Source organism: Haemaphysalis longicornis, unplaced genomic scaffold (assembly GCF_048455015.1).
Source record: "Haemaphysalis longicornis isolate Haplotype H1 unplaced genomic scaffold, Haemaphysalis longicornis Haplotype H1 scaffold_6, whole genome shotgun sequence".
Taxonomy (NCBI): Eukaryota; Metazoa; Arthropoda; class Arachnida; order Ixodida; family Ixodidae; genus Haemaphysalis; species Haemaphysalis longicornis.
Window position 1 is genome coordinate 189,587,172 of NW_027526407.1, and position 20,794 is coordinate 189,607,965.

At 45.7% G+C, this 20,794-nt stretch overlaps 1 protein-coding gene across 1 annotated transcript in view; it reads right to left on the reverse strand.

Moving 5' to 3' along the window:
• LOC144143411 (plasma kallikrein-like) overlaps nucleotides 1-20,794 on the reverse strand; it is an 89,032-nt gene that overhangs the window by 39,889 nt on the left and 28,349 nt on the right. The window contains exons 3-4 of the mRNA XM_077675169.1: nucleotides 7,666-7,787; nucleotides 3,020-3,161 (exon numbers count right to left, since the gene is read on the reverse strand). Coding sequence (XP_077531295.1) covers nucleotides 3,020-3,161; nucleotides 7,666-7,787 — 264 coding nt within the window. The remainder of the gene's footprint in view (nucleotides 1-3,019; nucleotides 3,162-7,665; nucleotides 7,788-20,794) is intronic.

Below are 20,794 nucleotides of genomic sequence, written 5' to 3' on the forward strand. Positions count from 1 at the left end.
AGCATATTACATAATTTGGAAGTCAATAGAACGTGTTTTAACTGAACTCCTTTGTGTTTTATTTGTACTTTGAAAGCTTTCTAACTATCCAGCTGCACTTACTTACAGCTAGGTTGACAAGACTGTCAATTTAATTTTTTAGATTTTTGAATTGCTTCTTGGCTTCTCGGCGCTTGAATTCGATGGCGCTACTGTGGTTCTCTTATTGTCAAGGGTGGTTCTGCTCATGAGGACTGGTTTGCTCTTACTTACTGCCACTTGTTTTCGATGCGACATTTCCTATTTAGAGCTGTGCTTCGTGTACTTCTGCAAGAGTGTGGGGTCAGCCTGGCACTTCACATATGAGACTTCATGCAGTACGCAGCACTTCAAAAATGGAAGCACTTTAATCTAGAAACAGGTGCCAAGTAACAGTAAACAGTGCTGAATAGCTAGCAAGGCATGTATTGTAAGTATAAATGCCCAAAACACGTAGGCAACCTTGAAAAGGAGGCTGGTGAAACTCTGAAAACATGTATACAGAATGTAAATTTCAAGCATACAGGGTCATCTCAAAAATATGATACTAACTTACACTAATTATGAATATATCAAACTAATGCTTCTGCCAAAGACCAAAAAACAATGTATAGCAGACATCTATATACCTCTTGCATGCCTACCACTACAATATCCATAAGATGTATATCTGGAGTAACGTCCCAAAAACAGCATATAAAAGTACCATGAGAGGTCTATTCTACGTTATCTTTTGTGTGATTTGGATAGGTTTTTTGCAATTGTAGTAATGTTGAATAGATGTAATTTTGACCCCAACGGTACGTCTCCTGAACATCTGCAATGTTGGTTGCTGACGTCTTCAGGATATCTGCACGGCTTAACGTGGTTTGCTGGGAATAGTTGTGCACGGCGGATGAAAGTGCTAGAATGTTTGGTATACTAGTTTTAACGTATTTCACTATTGTCAACGTTTAGACACTGAAGATGCTGGTGAAGGTTTTTAAAAGCTTTACTCAAGATGACCCAAAAATGCAGTCGATTTAGTACTAGGAGCGAAATGAAGGATAACGTTGGACAAAACTACTTCGCACGGCAGTTCCATTGACTGCACGCTCCTGCAGCGAAACGCCTCTCTCTCTTTTATATATTAGAACAAATATTTTCATCCAAACAAACATCTTACAATAGCACCGGCTCACCAATGTCAAGAAAGGAAACAGCCAGAAACCAGTTGCCACTGCGAAATCCGCATTATCTTTTTTGTTTGTAATGATTGATCACGACCTCAAAGACACACATTTCAAATTCGTAAAGTTGAAGTATTGCAAGGACTACAGTCTTTCGTGCGCAATTAAAAACCAAAAATGTTAGTCCTGCTGTGTGTGTGTGTGCGTGTGTGTGTGTGTGTGTGTGTGTGTGTGTGTGTGTGTCTGTGTCTTTTCTTTCAGGCACCCATCCAGAGGTAAGGAAAATTCTTAAAAGATAAGTGTACATTGCAATTTTTTGAAATCCTTAAACCTAGGAGGACACTAGATGCATTTCAGCATTTCTACGCAAGCACAAAATCCGAGGCCAATTGCACAAAAAAAACACCGGTGCATGACTCGTATTTGCAATGTTTTTAATAAATCCAGCGTTTCTGCATTTCTGTAATAGCAAACAAAGGATTGCATTCTTGAAATAACGCTCTGAAGCAAAAATACAACAAGGCATTGCGCGCAAGCATAAACCGCCTAAAAGCATCAAAGAGAAACCAAGCAGTAACTCAATGATACTGAATTTGGCAAGCGAGCCGTGGAAAGCTTGAAACTGATTTGACGTGACCAAATATTTATCGTGTTCGTCCAGGCTGGAGCGACGCGGCAGGTTGAGAGGTGTAAATGTGCGAGAAGAAAAAGAAAGCATTTATATGGCTCCGGTAGATGACTAGCTCCGTTTGGCTTCATTTTTAGTTCAATAAGCTTAACCCACGACGGCTGAGCCCAAAAAGCATGTGGGTTAACAGATTCGTTTACTAAGTGGTGCCTGTTTCGGTTCCGCTTTCCCGGACGAGGATCGCTGCGAACACGTCTAAGACTTTATTGGATTCGCTAGTTCACTCATTTTGCCAGCAGGGGGCGAGAAATCGCACTTTAAAAACAGCGCCCAAGCCGCCGCGATCATACTACCGGCCTTCAAGGTACAACCTGATATTTCTTAAGGGCATTTTTGTAGTTTCTGAATAAATATCGTAAGAAACGACTTCTAGAACTTGAGAAAGCACTATCGCCTTGAACATACATCCGTCCCCTTTCTGTGCGTTTCGTCATCACGCTTGAAAAATCCACCCACACTCTGTGTGGGCTTGGTTTCGTCGTCGCTAAAATTTGGTTGGCGTTACAGGGTGGCGGTCTTGTGCACTGCTGCGCTAACGATAAATTTTTCTTGCTTTCTTGGTGTCTGATTTATTGGCGGTTTTTTGATGGCTCATTGGTAATGTTGTCTTCTGCCATAATCTTGTACTAGTCCTTAATTTCTTTTGATACTTATAATATATATAAGTAATATTTATATTGTTAAAACTTCAGTATTTATTTTCACAAAATCGTATTTATAATGTAAGTATATCTAAAAACAACATCAAACTTCTAAATATTGCATAAAAATGCAATTTTTCTCCACCTGATGCTGTTTTTGAGGTATTCTTAGTACCCGCAGGTCATTCGATTAGAAGCCCAGCCCACACCTATCTGTGGGTTTGTTGTCTGTGTGAAATACTCTGAGCTTTCCATTTTCACTTGTCGAAGCATCATTAGAGAGGGAAAATATAAAAAATTTATTCACTGTGGCTTTTTTTTCTAAAATTGTTTTTTTGGGAAGGAAAGGGTTATTACGCGGCCAGTTTTGTGCTCCACATCCTGAAACACTTGTTCTCACGAGTAGACAAAAATGTCTGGTTGCCGGATCCACGCTGACGTAGAAATACACAACTGGCCCACAAAATAACTGAATTTGAAAGAATCTGCAAGGGTTCACTTACGTGGAGTAAGGCTATGTCATAGCCTTCACGGACACTGGTGTACTTGGGGTGGATTTGGAGACGGTCCGCTAATTTATACGGACCTGCTTCCTGTGCAGTGGTGTTGTAGTTGACTTGCACGTATAGTATTCTCGGTTCTGTTCTATAGAATGGAATAGAAATCAAATTATCTTACAATTCAACAAATAATGCCCATAAAAATCTTGTTTCCAGCTATTTCAAAAGCGTATTGTTTCACGTTCAAAATTATCACGAGCAGTAAACACACTCGAACCATTATTAAAGTTTGCTTTCTGTGCACCAATAGACTACATTAACTGTCTGGGCTACTTGTATAATAATGCGGGTTGCTATGTTATAAGTACTGTTCTACAATTAAGGTAATCTGAAGATAGTGAAATAAATTTAAAGCTATGTATTTTCCTATCTCTTTTCGAGTAGTTTAGCTCGAGTAAGAGGATGTACAAATAACTTTTAACTTATAGCAATTGACGAGCCTCAAAAATCTGACCTTTTTGTTTTGGCCTACGACAATTACACGACTTGGTTATTCGCTTTAACAGTGTGTGTTACTTATTGTGGAAACATTCTGCGTATGCTTATTACATTGGTGTGGGGCAATAAAACACCCTAAAAATTTGGGCATTCTACTGAGAATATTTTCTGGCCTTTTAATATTTTTTCATAGTGAATGCCGCAAACGCCTCATTTTCTTCATTTTCCTCTTAGCGGTATCTGGAGAACTACCTACATTTTTGGCAATGTACTATGAAACAAAATGAGGCATTTTGCGACAAGCAAAAGTATATCGTGTATCAGAGTGCCCAAAGTGGTGCTCAGATAATTCAGTGCGCATAATGGCACCGTAAAGTACAGGGAAGGGTTATTTGCAGCATTCTAATAACACGCTGTTAAGATAATGTACTGTGTACGGTCACATCAGTGTTGTACGTAACGGCGTTCCAAGTAACCGCGTTCCGGGAACTACATCCTTTTTGGAGGAACAAAGGAATGCCACCGTTCCATTAAGTGTGGGAGGAACTGTAACAGCAACTCGTTAGGTTCTTGAAGGAACGGCAGGAACGACGTTCCTTCTGCAAACGTTACATCCCTAAAAATTGGCTGTTTTTTATGCCAAGGCTCCAGTATGAAAATCCACAAGTCGCTGCTGGGGTTCCCTTCCTATAAGCTCGGCAATTTCCCCGCCCTTCAACGGAACGTGCTTCCTCGAAGGTCAAAGGCAGAAGAATGATCACGCAGCGGGCCGCAGATTGTGCTTGATTTCACGTCGGTTGAGCTTACGTGGCGTTCGAGGTGTGAAAGCGCCGCTGCGAGAATTCTTTTCACCTTTCATCGTTTCTCTGGAAAGGCCAGGATGCGCGTCTGGGCAATAGAATTGTTCCCGGCCGTTGAAAGGTTTTTAAGTCCTAGCCGTGCTTCAGGTACCTTATGAAAGTACCGTATATTTTCAGGAGTAATTACCGCATTAAACGCGTGAGCCGCGGGTGCGTTGTGGTCGAGGGAGTTGATCTCGCTGTGAGGTCATTCGAATGGTCACTGGGATTCCAGGGTCAACGGGGCAAGGGGACTTGTTCGGGATGGCAGGTTTGGACCCCTCGAAGGAAAGCGCGAGCTCGTTGTCGCCAGTGCCTTACCACCAAGGCTGAAGCTAAGACCTGAGGTTTAAAGACAGAGCTGGCTGCGGTGACGGAGACATGCAGCGCAGAATTTGCCACCTCATTCGCGCCCGAGGATTTCTTTTCCTTTGGGCAGCAAACCCTTCAAGCCGACCGAGGCACAAGTGCTGTCGCGGTACCTGGTCGTACCAGTTGACTACCCGCGGTCGTAGATGAAGAACTTAGAGGAACTGAATCAACTTTTTTCAAAGAACAACAGGTCAGTACCCTCAAGCGCTTCTGTTGAACGGCTTTTCAACATTGCTGAAGTGTTGACCAAAAACAAATTCGCCATTCTGACTCTAAGATCGAGGTGCAACTCTTGCTTAATTCAAAAAAGGGACTCTACATAGTTGTGACAATGCATTCGGACTATTCTGACAATGCATTCGGACTATTCTTCCCATAATTGTTGTCATACTTTTTTCATTCATTCTACAATTTTCTCTTCTGGCAAGTCGTGTAACTTTGTTTTGTACTTAACTTTTCTTTTCTGCATGAAGAAGCAAATATTCTTTCGTTTCTCTATTACGCCACGTGTTTTCTTGTTTTCTCATTACTTTTTATTTATTTTTGGTTGTTTCTTGTAGTTTATAATGTCGTAATTTGTGTCCGACTGTATTTTGTATAGTGTAATTGTTTTTTACGTACGTGATTAGGCTCTGCGTTATTTTCTGTGATTTTCTCTTATGCGTTTTTCTAACCACAGAAACTGATTTGTGCGTCACGTCCACATATTTGGCTATCTTTATTGTTTCCTTTATCTACTACCCTGATTCTGTTCGGCATACTTTGCAATTCTTGTCTGTAGATTTCGTGTGTGACTACGCTGCTGGCTTTTTTTTTCTTGTTATCGTCTTCCGACAAATTTTGAATGGCAAACATCGTGGTGATAACTTGTTCTGCTGTGTTTGGTTACTGGGAATTTTGTGCTGGATGAACCGCAAAGCTTCACTGTTGTAACACCCTGAATAAATTACCTGCAAAGGGGCCTGTAATGTACTTTAAATAGACTCTAATACAAATCAGCATTCATAAAGGATTATGTATTGTTCCTTTCGACCCGGTTTCTAATGCAAGACCTTTTATTACATCCCTTCATGGCAGTAACTTTCCATTCGCATGTCTGAAGCGCAGTGACCTTAGTGCGCATTCGTAAGCCCAAAGTGAGAAGTGTCATTTGTGTTGCACCTATAATAGACGAGCATCAAAATCGGATTTACACATGTCCGGAATTTGTCGGGTGCTCCCTGCAAAAAATAGTCTACGAGCTTTTCTTTCGATTCTTTTTATCTCCAAATAAACTTCTGCCGGTGGTGTTCATACTCCTATAAAATACGTAGCTCCATGAGAGTTCAAAATTTCTCACTTTATTTCGCCTCAGGAATCCGACACCGTATTTAATTTTAAAAACGAGATGTAACGTTAGTGTAACGAGACGTTGAAACGTTGGAAGTGGAACTCGAACGCGTTCCTGTCGCAATAAAGAAACTTGTAATAGGAATTCGTTTCAAAATAAGGAAGGAACGAGGAACGAGCTTTTGTTCCTGTTTTACAGAAACGTGTACAACACTGGGTGGGATCAATATTGGGGTGCAACGTAAAATAAATGTCTGTTCTGGTAATTGAGTGTGAAAATAGTAGCGTCGGCTTTTCTATGCTCGTTTTTTATTCGAGCTACCTACCGGTGTTTTTAATTCGACAAAGAAAAATCTACCCCCTCTAATCGTAGCATGAGTTTCCGGCGCTTTTTCTAGCCCTAAGAACACTGCGCGAAATGGAAGATAGAGAAGAGTTATATAAGGCTTATGTGTAGACGGTGCAACTGTACGAGCAGCAATTATGCTTACATTATACCATTCCGTAGGGTAGAATTAGCTACGTCTCAGACAGCCTAACTAGTGAAGAAATCTATGCGGCACTGGAATTGCCTTTGATAAATGTTGAAGGTGATGCAGATGGGGGTGCCATTGTTTTTTCCAATTTCAGGTAGTGTACAAAAGTGTTTTTGTGATGCCTCTGTGTAGAAACCGTCCATCTCTCTTTTTTCTGTTTCAGTCGTTTGCGTATACGTATGCGTCGATGATTTTAACTTGGTTTAGGGCAGGCAAACTTTCCAACTCAGAAATTGTAAAAGTGCGGCAATGGCTGCAAACACAATCTTAGTGTGCATTTTTACAGCACGGGGAAATTTCACCACTAGGGATAAAAAGGCAATGCTTCAAAAACATACTAGAATGTTGCATGTTTATTACACAAAGGAAAAGTTTGCCGAAAATATATTTACGTATGTGTGACCTTTAAACTGATCATTAGCCTGGGAAGCGTCCATTATCACAACGGAGGTGGGGATAAAACACAGCTTTAACTGGTGACGAATTTCGCCACATCTACGATTACGCCAAAGTATAGGCATACAAAGGCGGGCTTTTTTGTAATAAAAAGTGGATCACTGACTGCAATGCTGAAGTATCCTTTTCAGTATTTTTGAGCACATCAGTGGATTGTGCTAAGATAGTCTTTTCTCGTTACTTCTGTCGTATTGATTTTTAGTTTCAGATGTTTTGAATCTTTGTAAAACGATATGCTGCTCAATTAACTGCACGGAACACGCTGCGGGAGGAGTTATGCGGGACTGAAAAATAAAAAAAATATTGCTGAATTTCGCGTATGCCGCGAACATTGTTTATATTGCAACTTTCACATCGAAAGTAGCACGAAAGACAAATCTCAAAACCGCCTGCTGGATGATGCGTAATTCAATATGGAATAAAGCACATTGAAGCCCTACCAACTAAAGTCACGTGAGGGGTTGCGGTGTTTTGAAGTTTTTTACACCGCACTTCTCAGCTTTTGACTGTTGCCTTCTCAAGAAAGCTGCCTTGCTTGCGAAGAATACTCAGGGGATGGTGCTCCTAAAAACAGGGTATCGTGTCGTTGGCGGTATAACGGCATAGTTTGCTAACTTACTCTGTGTCCTTAAAAAAGCAGTGGGCTGCCGTCAGGATGACTGATTTCGATATTATGCTGCCGCCACAGTATACGCTTCTTGCAAAACTGTTCTCCCTTTGAACTCTGACTACAAGCTGCACCTGCAAGAGGAAAAAAATTGTTAGTCGTAACATAAAATTGAGTAAAATTATAAATGGTAAGGTGCGCAACGACACTAAAATGTTTGAACAAAGAATTAGGCCCGCCTACACAACCGCCGCAAGGTTGTAGAAACAGCAGATCTGGGGGTCGATCCTCAAACTGAAAACGAGTACCATGAAAGATGAAGGAGCTGGTTTGCAGCAGTGAATGGCCACCTCCAATAGCCACTTAAAGCAAATGGAACTCGTTTTCAAGCAAGCCGAGTTTTTATTGCCAAAGATTAGGACATGGCACGTTCTTAGTACGGCCAGCGGCCGCCCAAAGCTGAGCACTCCACTTTTCCCTCCGGCAAAATATCGTGGCCACTAAATCAGTGAAGACCGCTTACGTCGCCTGCCTTCGATATTAAGTGTCCAGAGTTCTGACGGAAGGAAAAATCCAACGAAAGGAAAAATGCTACATGAGATATTCTGTTTCTGTCGGTTTTTTATCTCGTTGAATACTTTAGCTCGATCGGATCTTGTGTCTTGGTTGATCTGATGCCAGTGGATATTCAGGCTTGGTACGATCTACTGTCTCGGTAGACCTTTAGTCTCGATGGATATTCATCCTCAATTGGAACTTCGGTCTTGGCGCATCTTTTATCTGGTTTGATATTGAGGCTCTTTGTATTATACGGAATTACAAAGCGCTCTAGAATACCCTTCAATACATATTTCACCAAAATAATAGCGAGAAAATGTGCGTTTGAGATGCCAATATATATTTGGAGTTAATGAATATTCCTTTAGGTGTTATTGTACCGCCTGCATTAGCCTGCAAACGTGGTAAGCAAGGATATTTCTGAACCGCACTGTGACTAAGATCCCGTGGCTAACTAAATGATATAGGCTATCGACCTCTTATCTACTGCAGAGAGCCCAACACCAGCATTTTTACGGAATCCCTGAGTTATTTGTTATGGCTTTATGTGCCTGGGTGCACGCTCGCGAGGTGGGCCAACTTAATGTTTCTTAGGGAACGTCTTGTTGGGCCATATGTTCCAAAATTTGAAGTAGATCATACAACAGCATAACCTTCAGTTGACGTAAAAAGCAGTAGTCAAACGTAGAGGGATGTGCTCGCGCATTGGAAGAGGCGCTGTTAGGCTAGCTTATCGATCACACCTAATGGATGTATAGCGCCACGAAAAGACAAAGGACGGAAAGGGTGCACAAAGAGAAAGACAAAGACAACTTGCAACTATTGGTTTATTGATGGAAGCACCTATTTATAATAATGGAGCACGTGAAAACGGGCAACATACGGAATCACGAACTGAAAACAACAAAAAATAAATTTGGTATCCTACCACACATTCTTATCGCTCCCTTCATGAGCCACGGGCTTCCAAATAAGCCATCTGTTTTTGCTCATAAATCAGTTGATGCGTGACTAAAGCATCCGTCTCCCCCTTTGAAAACGCCTAGCGCTTCCACTATTTCTCTGGGTGCCTGATTTTTGCTTTTTAGCATTATCTTGCAGTTCGAAAACAAAGGTACGCTTCCAAAATCGCGACAATGCTGCCAAATTCGACCCTGCTTTTGGCGCAAGTTATAGTTATGCTCCAATAATCTGCAGTTTAATCATCGATCGGTTTGGCCTACGTATTACTGGCAACCTGTTCGTAAAGGAGTACACCACGCCTTCTGCGCATGGCGAAACTGATTTTCGTGCTTAATCGAATAACATTTCGGTTTTGGAGCAACTGTATTTGTCTGCTTGCATAGCCGCAACATTATTTGCTGGGCCGTAAACAAAACGTCGATATGCATGTATATTCGCTTACGACGCTTCCCTGCCTTTGCTTCACTGGATATGAAATACGCCTATGCCCGTGGGATTTCTGCGCCGGTTGATAGACTTATGCAACAAATATAATATAAAAGATGCAACAAATATAATATAAAAAATTGGGAAAGCTCGTCTCTGGGCGGTCTCTTGGTGGAGGCGGATGAACTGCAAGTCATCCATCTTCAGTCATGTTCTTTTCACTACAGCAACAGTTGACAGATGTTGAACGGTCAGCCATGAAAGGGAGGTCCCCGATGTGCTTCATGATGTGATGCATCCGGTCCGATTTCGTGATCTCTCTCTCAATCTGGCGGCACACGGCAATGATGTCCTTATAATAAGCGATGTATGTTTCGTGCACCTACTGGGCGCTGCTCTTCAGATTCCTGTTTACGCCATTGGGAGAGCTGAGGCAGGGCCAAAAGTCTGACGCAGCCGGGTGGTTAAGTCAGCTTACTCGGTGGTGTAAGTGTCGTGGTCAAGAGAACACGTTTTCGCGACATCCGAGACATACAAATTGTTGTTACGAAACTGGGTGCTGTAGTCCGACCTGTAAGAAGCGATGAATCGAGTGTACATGTCCAGCCATTCCTCGACGTCATGGCCGCGAAGCCCAGCCAAGAGGCAGGGCTAGCCCTGCCAGCTGGTCGCGAAGCATGATAGCCAGCCCTTACACAGAAGGTTGGCTGTTTCTGCTGTCATTGGCGTGGCCTTCTGCGGGAGGGGTCGAGAGAAACCTATCTCTAGTTGTTTAAGCCGGAAGATTGGGCCACACACTCCACCATCTAAAAGTTGAGTGTTTGACGCCGCCTTTTAATTGGGAGATCGTGGTTGCATAACTCCAAATCACATATTGTGATGATGGTAATAAAAAAATGGAGGTATGGTTGAAGCCGCTCGCGATGATGGGATTTACAAGGTTTTTATTAAAGAGCACCCTTGTGACGGGAATAAATCTGCAAACTGGTTGGTCCCTCCAGGCGAGGCAGCTACGTGTCTATATATATATATATATATATATATATATATATATATATACAGAAAGAAGTGCCGGCAGTCTACAACGCCAAAGAATGCATAGGGGAATGGTTGGACTATTTTTTATCGTTAGTGACGTTACATTTTTTTTATTAATTACGTGAGAAAGAAAGAAAGAATTACCAATTCGGCTATCTGGGCGACTGTGTTCTACCCGTGTAGTCTGAGTGGCGCTGGCTACCACCCTCAAGCGTAAGATATAGTTGTAGTACATATAAATACCCCAGAAAGTAAAGGAGAACAGAGTCGCCCAGATAGCCGAATTGGTAAGGCATTCGAGATCTAATCGAAAGGCGTGGGTTCGGTCCCCACTCTGGGCGCGTGTTTTTCTTTCTTTCTTTCTCACGTAATTAATAAAAAAAATAATGTAACGTCACAAACAATAAAAATAGTCCAACCATTCCCCTATGCATTCTTTGGCGTTGTAGACTGCCGGCATTTCTTTCTGTATTTCCTAACGAGCCCCTCATTTCCAACCCCTATTATCGTGCAAAAGCTTAGCGAGGGCCTCGGTTCTGGCAGCCTTGATGCCAAGGTAGCATAAGAGGGCTTCCCGCCAGTGACCCGCTTATGACAGGCTGTAGACGTTCGCGTCACGCCCCGGGGGTTGAAAAGAAGGTCCCCTTCTCCCCGTGTAGTCTGAGTGGCGCTGGCTACCACCCTCAAGCGTAAAATATAGTTGTAGTACATATAAATACCCCAGAAAGTAAAGGAGAACACAGTCGCCCAGATAGCCGAATTGGTAAGGCATTCGAGATCTAATCGAAAGGCGTGGTTTCGGTCCCCACTCTGGGCGCGTGTTTTTCTTTCTTTATTTCTCACGTAATTATTAAAAAAAATAATGTAACGTCACTAACGATAAAAAATAGTCCAACCATTCCCCTATGCATTCTTTGGCGTTGTAGACTGCCGGCACTTCTTTCTGTATTTACTAACGAGCCCCTCATTTCCAACCCCTATTATCGTGCAAAAGCTTAGCGAGGGCCTCGGTTCTGGCAGCCTTGATGCCAAGGTAGCATAAGAGGGCTTCCCGCCAGTTACCCGCTTATGACAGGCTGTAGACGTTCGCGTCACGCCCCGGGGGTTGAAAAGAAGGTCCCCTTCTCCCCGTGTAGTCTGAGTGGCGCTGGCTACCACCCTCAAGCGTAAGATATAGTTGTAGTACATATAAATACCCCAGAAAGTAAAGGAGAACACAGTCGCCCAGATAGCCGAATTGGTAAGGCATTCGAGATCTAATCGAAAGGCGTGGTTTCGGTCCCCACTCTGGGCGCGTGTTTTTCTTTCTTTCTTTCTCACGTAATTAATAAAAAAAATAATGTAACGTCACTAACGATAAAAAATAGTCCAACCATTCCCCTATGCATTCTTTGGCGTTGTCGACTGCCGGCACTTCTTTCTGTATTTCCTAACGAGCCCCTCATTTCCAACCCCTATATATATATATATATATATAGCGAATCAGAATAGGAAATGAGGGGCTCGTTGAAAATAACACAGAAATAAGGGTTGGCAGTCGAGAAAACCTCGGAAAGCAAAGGGGAGGATGTGGTAGATCATTGAAACAGATTAAGAATTTGGAAAGAAAGAAAGAAAGTGAAGAAAAAATGCCCGCCAGGTGGGATCCGAACCCACGACCTCCAGAATACCGGTCTGGTGCGATAACCACTACGCTACCGGCGGGGCGATTTTCCCATTCACTTTCTGGGGTATTTATGTTAGGTATGTTTGTTTCCTGTGCTTGGGGGTGGTAGCCAGCGCCATTCGGACTAATCGGGGTGAAGGGGACCTTCTTTTTAACCCCCGGGTCGTGACTCGAGTGTCTACGACATGTCCAGAGTGGTCGACCAGCTTTGAACCCTCTTAAGCTCCCTTAGGCAACAAGACTGCCAGAACAGAGGCCCTCGCTATGCATGTAGCGAATCAGAATAGGAAATGAGGGGCTCGTTGAAAATAACACAGAAATAAGGGTTGGCAGTCGAGAAAACCTCGGAAAGCAAAGGGGAGGATGTGGTAGATCATTGAAACAGATTAAGAATTTGGAAAGAAAGAAAGAAAGTGAAGAAAAAATGCCCGCCAGGTGGGATCCGAACCCACGACCTCCAGAATACCGGTCTGGTGCGATAACCACTACGCTACCGGCGGGGCGATTTTCCCATTCACTTTCTGGGGTATTTATGTTAGGTATGTTTGTTTCCTGTGCTTGGGGGTGGTAGCCAGCGCCATTCGGACTAATCGGGGTGAAGGGGACCTTCTTTTTAACCCCCGGGTCGTGACTCGAGTGTCTACGACATGTCCAGAGTGGTCGACCAGCTTTGAACCCTCTTAAGCTCCCTTAGGCAACAAGACTGCCAGAACAGAGGCCCTCGCTATGCATGTAGCGAATCAGAATAGGAAATGAGGGGCTCGTTGAAAATAACACAGAAATAAGGGTTGGCAGTCGAGAAAACCTCGGAAAGCAAAGGGGAGGATGTGGTAGATCATTGAAACAGATTAAGAATTTGGAAAGAAAGAAAGAAAGTGAAGAAAAAATGCCCGCCAGGTGGGATCCGAACCCACGACCTCCAGAATACCGGTCTGGTGCGATAACCACTACGCTACCGGCGGGGCGATTTTCCCATTCACTTTCTGGGGTATTTATGTTAGGTATGTTTGTTTCCTGTGCTTGGGGGTGGTAGCCAGCGCCATTCGGACTAATCGGGGTGAAGGGGACCTTCTTTTTAACCCCCGGGTCGTGACTCGAGTGTCTACGACATGTCCAGAGTGGTCGACCAGCTTTGAACCCTCTTAAGCTCCCTTAGGCAACAAGACTGCCAGAACAGAGGCCCTCGCTATGCATGTAGCGAATCAGAATAGGAAATGAGGGGCTCGTTGAAAATAACACAGAAATAAGGGTTGGCAGTCGAGAAAACCTCGGAAAGCAAAGGGGAGGATGTGGTAGATCATTGAAACAGATTAAGAATTTGGAAAGAAAGAAAGAAAGTGAAGAAAAAATGCCCGCCAGGTGGGATCCGAACCCACGACCTCCAGAATACCGGTCTGGTGCGATAACCACTACGCTACCGGCGGGGCGATTTTCCCATTCACTTTCTGGGGTATTTATGTTAGGTATGTTTGTTTCCTGTGCTTGGGGGTGGTAGCCAGCGCCATTCGGACTAATCGGGGTGAAGGGGACCTTCTTTTTAACCCCCGGGTCGTGACTCGAGTGTCTACGACATGTCCAGAGTGGTCGACCAGCTTTGAACCCTCTTAAGCTCCCTTAGGCAACAAGACTGCCAGAACAGAGGCCCTCGCTATGCATGTAGCGAATCAGAATAGGAAATGAGGGGCTCGTTGAAAATAACACAGAAATAAGGGTTGGCAGTCGAGAAAACCTCGGAAAGCAAAGGGGAGGATGTGGTAGATCATTGAAACAGATTAAGAATTTGGAAAGAAAGAAAGAAAGTGAAGAAAAAATGCCCGCCAGGTGGGATCCGAACCCACGATCTCCAGAATACCGGTCTGGTGCGATAACCACTACGCTACCGGCGGGGCGATTTTCCCATTCACTTTCTGGGGTATTTATGTTAGGTATGTTTGTTTCCTGTGCTTGGGGGTGGTAGCCAGCGCCATTCGGACTAATCGGGGTGAAGGGGACCTTCTTTTTAACCCCCGGGTCGTGACTCGAGTGTCTACGACATGTCCAGAGTGGTCGACCAGCTTTGAACCCTCTTAAGCTCCCTTAGGCAACAAGACTGCCAGAACAGAGGCCCTCGCTATGCATGTAGCGAATCAGAATAGGAAATGAGGGGCTCGTTGAAAATAACACAGAAATAAGGGTTGGCAGTCGAGAAAACCTCGGAAAGCAAAGGGGAGGATGTGGTAGATCATTGAAACAGATTAAGAATTTGGAAAGAAAGAAAGAAAGTGAAGAAAAAATGCCCGCCAGGTGGGATCCGAACCCACGACCTCCAGAATACCGGTCTGGTGCGATAACCACTACGCTACCGGCGGGGCGATTTTCCCATTCACTTTCTGGGGTATTTATGTTAGGTATGTTTGTTTCCTGTGCTTGGGGGTGGTAGCCAGCGCCATTCGGACTAATCGGGGTGAAGGGGACCTTCTTTTTAACCCCCGGGTCGTGACTCGAGTGTCTACGACATGTCCAGAGTGGTCGACCAGCTTTGAACCCTCTTAAGCTCCCTTAGGCAACAAGACTGCCAGAACAGAGGCCCTCGCTATGCATGTAGCGAATCAGAATAGGAAATGAGGGGCTCGTTGAAAATAACACAGAAATAAGGGTTGGCAGTCGAGAAAACCTCGGAAAGCAAAGGGGAGGATGTGGTAGATCATTGAAACAGATTAAGAATTTGGAAAGAAAGAAAGAAAGTGAAGAAAAAATGCCCGCCAGGTGGGATCCGAACCCACGACCTCCAGAATACCGGTCTGGTGCGATAACCACTACGCTACCGGCGGGGCGATTTTCCCATTCACTTTCTGGGGTATTTATGTTAGGTATGTTTGTTTCCTGTGCTTGGGGGTGGTAGCCAGCGCCATTCGGACTAATCGGGGTGAAGGGGACCTTCTTTTTAACCCCCGGGTCGTGACTCGAGTGTCTACGACATGTCCAGAGTGGTCGACCAGCTTTGAACCCTCTTAAGCTCCCTTAGGCAACAAGACTGCCAGAACAGAGGCCCTCGCTATGCATGTAGCGAATCAGAATTTTTTCTTCACTTTCTTTCTTTCTTTCCAAATTCTTAATCTGTTTCAATGATCTACCACATCCTCCCCTTTGCTTTCCGAGGTTTTCTCGACTGCCAACCCTTATTTCTGTGTTATTTTCAACGAGCCCCTCATTTCCTATTCTGATTCGCTACATGCATAGCGAGGGCCTCTGTTCTGGCAGTCTTGTTGCCTAAGGGAGCTTAAGAGGGTTCAAAGCTGGTCGACCACTCTGGACATGTCGTAGACACTCGAGTCACGACCCGGGGGTTAAAAAGAAGGTCCCCTTCACCCCGATTAGTCCGAATGGCGCTGGCTACCACCCCCAAGCACAGGAAACAAACATACCTAACATAAATACCCCAGAAAGTGAATGGGAAAATCGCCCCGCCGGTAGCGTAGTGGTTATCGCACCAGACCGGTATTCTGGAGGTCGTGGGTTCGGATCCCACCTGGCGGGCATTTTTTCTTCACTTTCTTTCTTTCTTTCCAAATTCTTAATCTGTTTCAATGATCTACCACATCCTCCCCTTTGCTTTCCGAGGTTTTCTCGACTGCCAACCCTTATTTCTGTGTTATTTTCAACGAGCCCCTCATTTCCTATTCTGATTCGCTACATGCATAGCGAGGGCCTCTGTTCTGGCAGTCTTGTTGCCTAAGGGAGCTTAAGAGGGTTCAAAGCTGGTCGACCACTCTGGACATGTCGTAGACACTCGAGTCACGACCCGGGGGTTAAAAAGAAGGTCCCCTTCACCCCGATTAGTCCGAATGGCGCTGGCTACCACCCCCAAGCACAGGAAACAAACATACCTAACATAAATACCCCAGAAAGTGAATGGGAAAATCGCCCCGCCGGTAGCGTAGTGGTTATCGCACCAGACCGGTATTCTGGAGGTCGTGGGTTCGGATCCCACCTGGCGGGCATTTTTTCTTCACTTTCTTTCTTTCTTTCCAAATTCTTAATCTGTTTCAATGATCTACCACATCCTCCCCTTTGCTTTCCGAGGTTTTCTCGACTGCCAACCCTTATTTCTGTGTTATATATATATATATATATATATATATATATATATATATATATATATATATATATATATATATATACTGTCATGTGACATGTAGGTGGGCCAGTCCCCGAAGCTCCATCACAAAAGACCAGAAACGACGACGACGAAAGGTGTTCTGGCAGACCCTGCCTGGGCGTCTGAGCGCCACCATGTCAACCTTGTAAATCGATTGTTCACCTTAATTATGGTTGGTCTCATCTCCTTCGCGCCACTTTACATTTGTTGGTGTGTGCGGGCTGTATTACCACCCTGGCACCAGTTTTGCACCTCATTGGCATCGGTGAAATCATCGAGGGTGCGTGAATCGCGTCGGGCAGCCCAAGCCCCACCTCTACTTGCACTCGACGACGTACCCCCGCCGGGTGTCCCCATCCCGTGACGAGCGGATTCAGAGCCGCCAAAATCGAACACATGTGACCAAACCACAACGACGGGTTCCCAGCCTTGTGATCCGATACGGTTGCAGGGCTTCACAGGTTTGTTGCTGCCTAGGGGAGATCGCTGATGCGGGCCGATGTTCTCTAAACCCTTTAACTTGATCCATGATGGCAAGCGCTTCTGTCTATTGTGTTGTTCCGCATTGGTCATCTGCGTCACCATACTCATCGTGTCGCAGCTTCGTCCGGGTGCGTCGCCCTCCATCAGGGTGTGATGTCACAGGACGTATATAAGGGCATTTGCCTACAGCAGCATAACCAAATATTAGCGACGATGAGGAAGGAGGTGGTGGCGGACCCTGCGCTGGCTATCTGGCCGCCTCGTTGCAATATATATATATACATATATATAATATATATATATATATATATATATATATATATATATATATATATATATATATATATATATTTATATATATATATATATATATTTATATATATATATATATATATTCTGAGCACAAGGAGAATCTACAGTTTTGGGACAATCTATTGTGCAGGGACAATCGCCGTGCTCCGATAGGATGCCCTATCGTCATCGCTTCATCTTCGTCATCTCGGCTTCTGGCATCATCATCACCGCTTCCGGACGAGGTCTTCCTCGGTTATCGGCTGATTCGGCTCTCGGAATAAACCGCTCTCCTTCACGAGTCCTCGACACTCTCAAGATATATATATATATATATATATATATATATATATATATATATATATATATATATATATATATATAAATATATATACATAAGGTAAGTAGAGACAGAGACACACGAGAAAGACATTAAAACTAAAAATAAAAGTTTACGGACGTTTCAAGCAGAGGACTGCCTTTTTTAGAAAAAAGGAAGTCCTCTGCCTGAAACGTCAGTACATTTGTGTCTTTCTCGTGTGTCTCTATCTCTACTTACCTAATTTTTTAGCACTCTGTGTGAGTTTCTTGTTTCCATGACATATATATATATATATATATATATATAGAAAGATACGGGACGAGGGAATCGGTAAAGATGTATGCATATCAAGCTTGCAGTCGTCATTGCCAGTGCTATTCAGTTTTTTCGAAATATTTAATAGAGCCGAATGACGTGTGCTTGTCACGTTTCTTTGACACATTGATAAATAAGCGAGAATATAAGTCGAGAAAAAATCCGCCGTTTTTCCGGGAGCGGGAGTCGAACCCACATCTCCACATAACCGGTGCGGTGCGCTCGCCATTACGCTATCCCGCAGCGGCTTCTCTCTCGACTTTAAAGCGGTGGTTTATATTTACAAGAGCTCTGAGGCCGGTCAACTAGCGCCGCCCCTCGACTACCGCGAGAGACGTAGAACGTCTTCTTTCCCAGCGGCCGCCACGTAGACCGTAGTAGGAGGTCGGGGTTAGCAATTGGCATATCCGAACTGCTGGAGCGAGTGCCTCGTAATGCATGTAGCAGAACAGAAAGATAGGGCACGAGTGACTCGTTAAAGATACATATCAAGGTTGCAGTCGTCATTGCCAGTGCTATTCGGCTTTTTTCGAAATATTTAATAGGGCCGAATGACGTGTGCTTGTCACGTTTCTTTGATACATTGATAAAAAAGCGAAAATATAAGTCGAGAAAAAATCCGCCGTTTTTCCGGGAGCGGGACTCGAACCCACATCTCCGTATCGCCGGTACGGTGCGTTCGGCATTACGCTATCCCGCAGCCGCTTATCTCTCGACTTTAAAGCGGGGGTTTATATTTACAAGAGCTCTGAGGCCGGTCAACTAGCGCCGATCAATGTATCAAAGAAACGTGACAAGCACACGTCATTTGGCCCTATTAAATGTTTCGAAAAAAAGCCGAATAGCACTGGCAATGACGACTGCAACCTTGATATTGTCACGTGGATAGTTATCAAGCAGCGATCCCCTGCTTGCGGTATGCGTGATCACCGTGCAGTGTTAGTGTACAATCCCCAGCGAGTGTGACGTTCCCTCTCCTTGCCATCCAGGTGTTCGAAGACGACGACGCAAGTGTGTGGGTTCACCGCTGGCGGGCAGAACGATTCAGCCTTCTTCGCTGAGACTCGCCGTGCTGCCTCTACTCTTCGGTGTAGCGCTACGCCTAATAAATAGGTACATCTCCATCCTGCTGTCTACACCTCCGTCTACTAAGACGCAACACTGGTGGAGGAGCCGGGTTTTCGGATGCCTGGATCCCTGTCCGGCGCCAGCCCTGAAAGGCCGTGTCTCATCAATACGCCGGTCCATCGGAGCAGTCGGCGCAAGCTCGGTCTCTCGCCTGAATTACCGGGCCTTTCTGACGTCCGCACCCGTAAGGCCCCGCAAGCTCCCATTATGGCCGCACCACAGGTGGTAATTCACCAGCCTCGCGAACCCAGTAAATTCCACGGGGATGCCTTCGAGGACGTGGAAGACTGGGTTGCTCACTTCGAGCGTGTTGCCACTTTTAATCAGTGGGACAATGCGCACAAACTGCGGCAGGTGTACTACTCGTGGAAAGACGGCGCTCGCATTTGGTAGGAGAACCATGAGGCTACATTCACGACGTGGACCGACTTCCGCCAGGAGCTTCAGGAAGCCTTTTCCGACCCGGATCGTCCTGAGCACGCGCTGCGGTTGCTGGAGTCGAGAATCCAGAAACCCAACGAAAGTGTCACCATGTTTGCCGAGGACATGGCACGCCTTTTTCGCCGCGCTCATCCTGCCATGTCGGACGCGAAGAAACTTCGCTACCTTATGCACGGCGTCAAGAAGCAGCTTTTTGCCGGCATTGTCCGAAACCCGCCACGCACTGTGCAAGAGTTCATCAGGGAGGCCACGGCTATCGAGCGGGCTGTGCAGGAGCGAAGTCGCCAGTATTCTCGGAGGTCCGCCAAAGCTCCCGTGACCACTGCTAGCCTGACGACCGACGACAGCTCTCTGCGGGAACTGATCAAGTCAATCTTGCGCGAAGAGCTAGGCAAGCTTGGAATTGCGACTCCACAGCCGACGCCCTCCGTGTCCAGGATTGTGCGTGAGGAGCTGCGCCAAGCATTCTCGCCTCCCGACCCACCCGTGCAAGAGAGCCCCGCAAGCTACGCAGCAGCCATGAGTCAGCAGCCACCAAACGTGCCGACTGTCCCTTTCCGTCAGCCACTCCCGCCTGTGCAGTCGTGGCCCACGTCGCAGGCGAAATTCCCACCCACCCGGGTTCGCAAAACGGATTTGTGGCGCACAGCTGACCGGCAACCCCTGTGCTATCACTGCGGTGAGCCTGGCCACGTCTACAGACGATGCCCCTACCGCGAGATCGGACTACGTGGCTTCTCTCCGGCTGCTCCCCCTCCCCGTCTTGGCCAGCGGCCGACCGAAATCGCCGACTACCTCTCCGCACGCAACACCACGCCGCCTACTCGTCGATCCCGCTCACCTTCTCCGGCACCGCACCTCCCGCCGACCCGTCGGGCCCCTCGAGAAGACCCCGACGTCCGGTTTTCCAGCCCCCGGCGGGGAAACTAGACGAAGCGACCTCGGGAGGCAAGGTTGCTGATTGCAGAAGCTCGGAAGACCTCCCACCGCCACCGACGTCAACCAATGGTTTTGCCGCGACCACTCGACGAGAACAAAGCGCCCATAGAGTTTTGCCGCTGTGTAAGCACACGACGACGACGACCCTTAATGCCGACGAAGGCGCTAGTGCTGAGCTCACCGTTACCATCGACGGGCATGAGGTGACCGCTTTGCTGGACACCGGGGCAGACTATTCTATCGAGGGCCAGCAATTTGCCGAGCGGTTGCGCAAGGTAAAGACTCCGTGGGACGGGCCTCAGTTTCGGTCCGCCGGAGGCCACCTGATGACACCAGTCGGCAAATGCACGGCCAGGATTCGTCTAGGAGGTACTGACTTTGTTGGCACGTTTGTCATTCTACCTCGGTGCTGCAAAGACGTAATCTTCGGCAT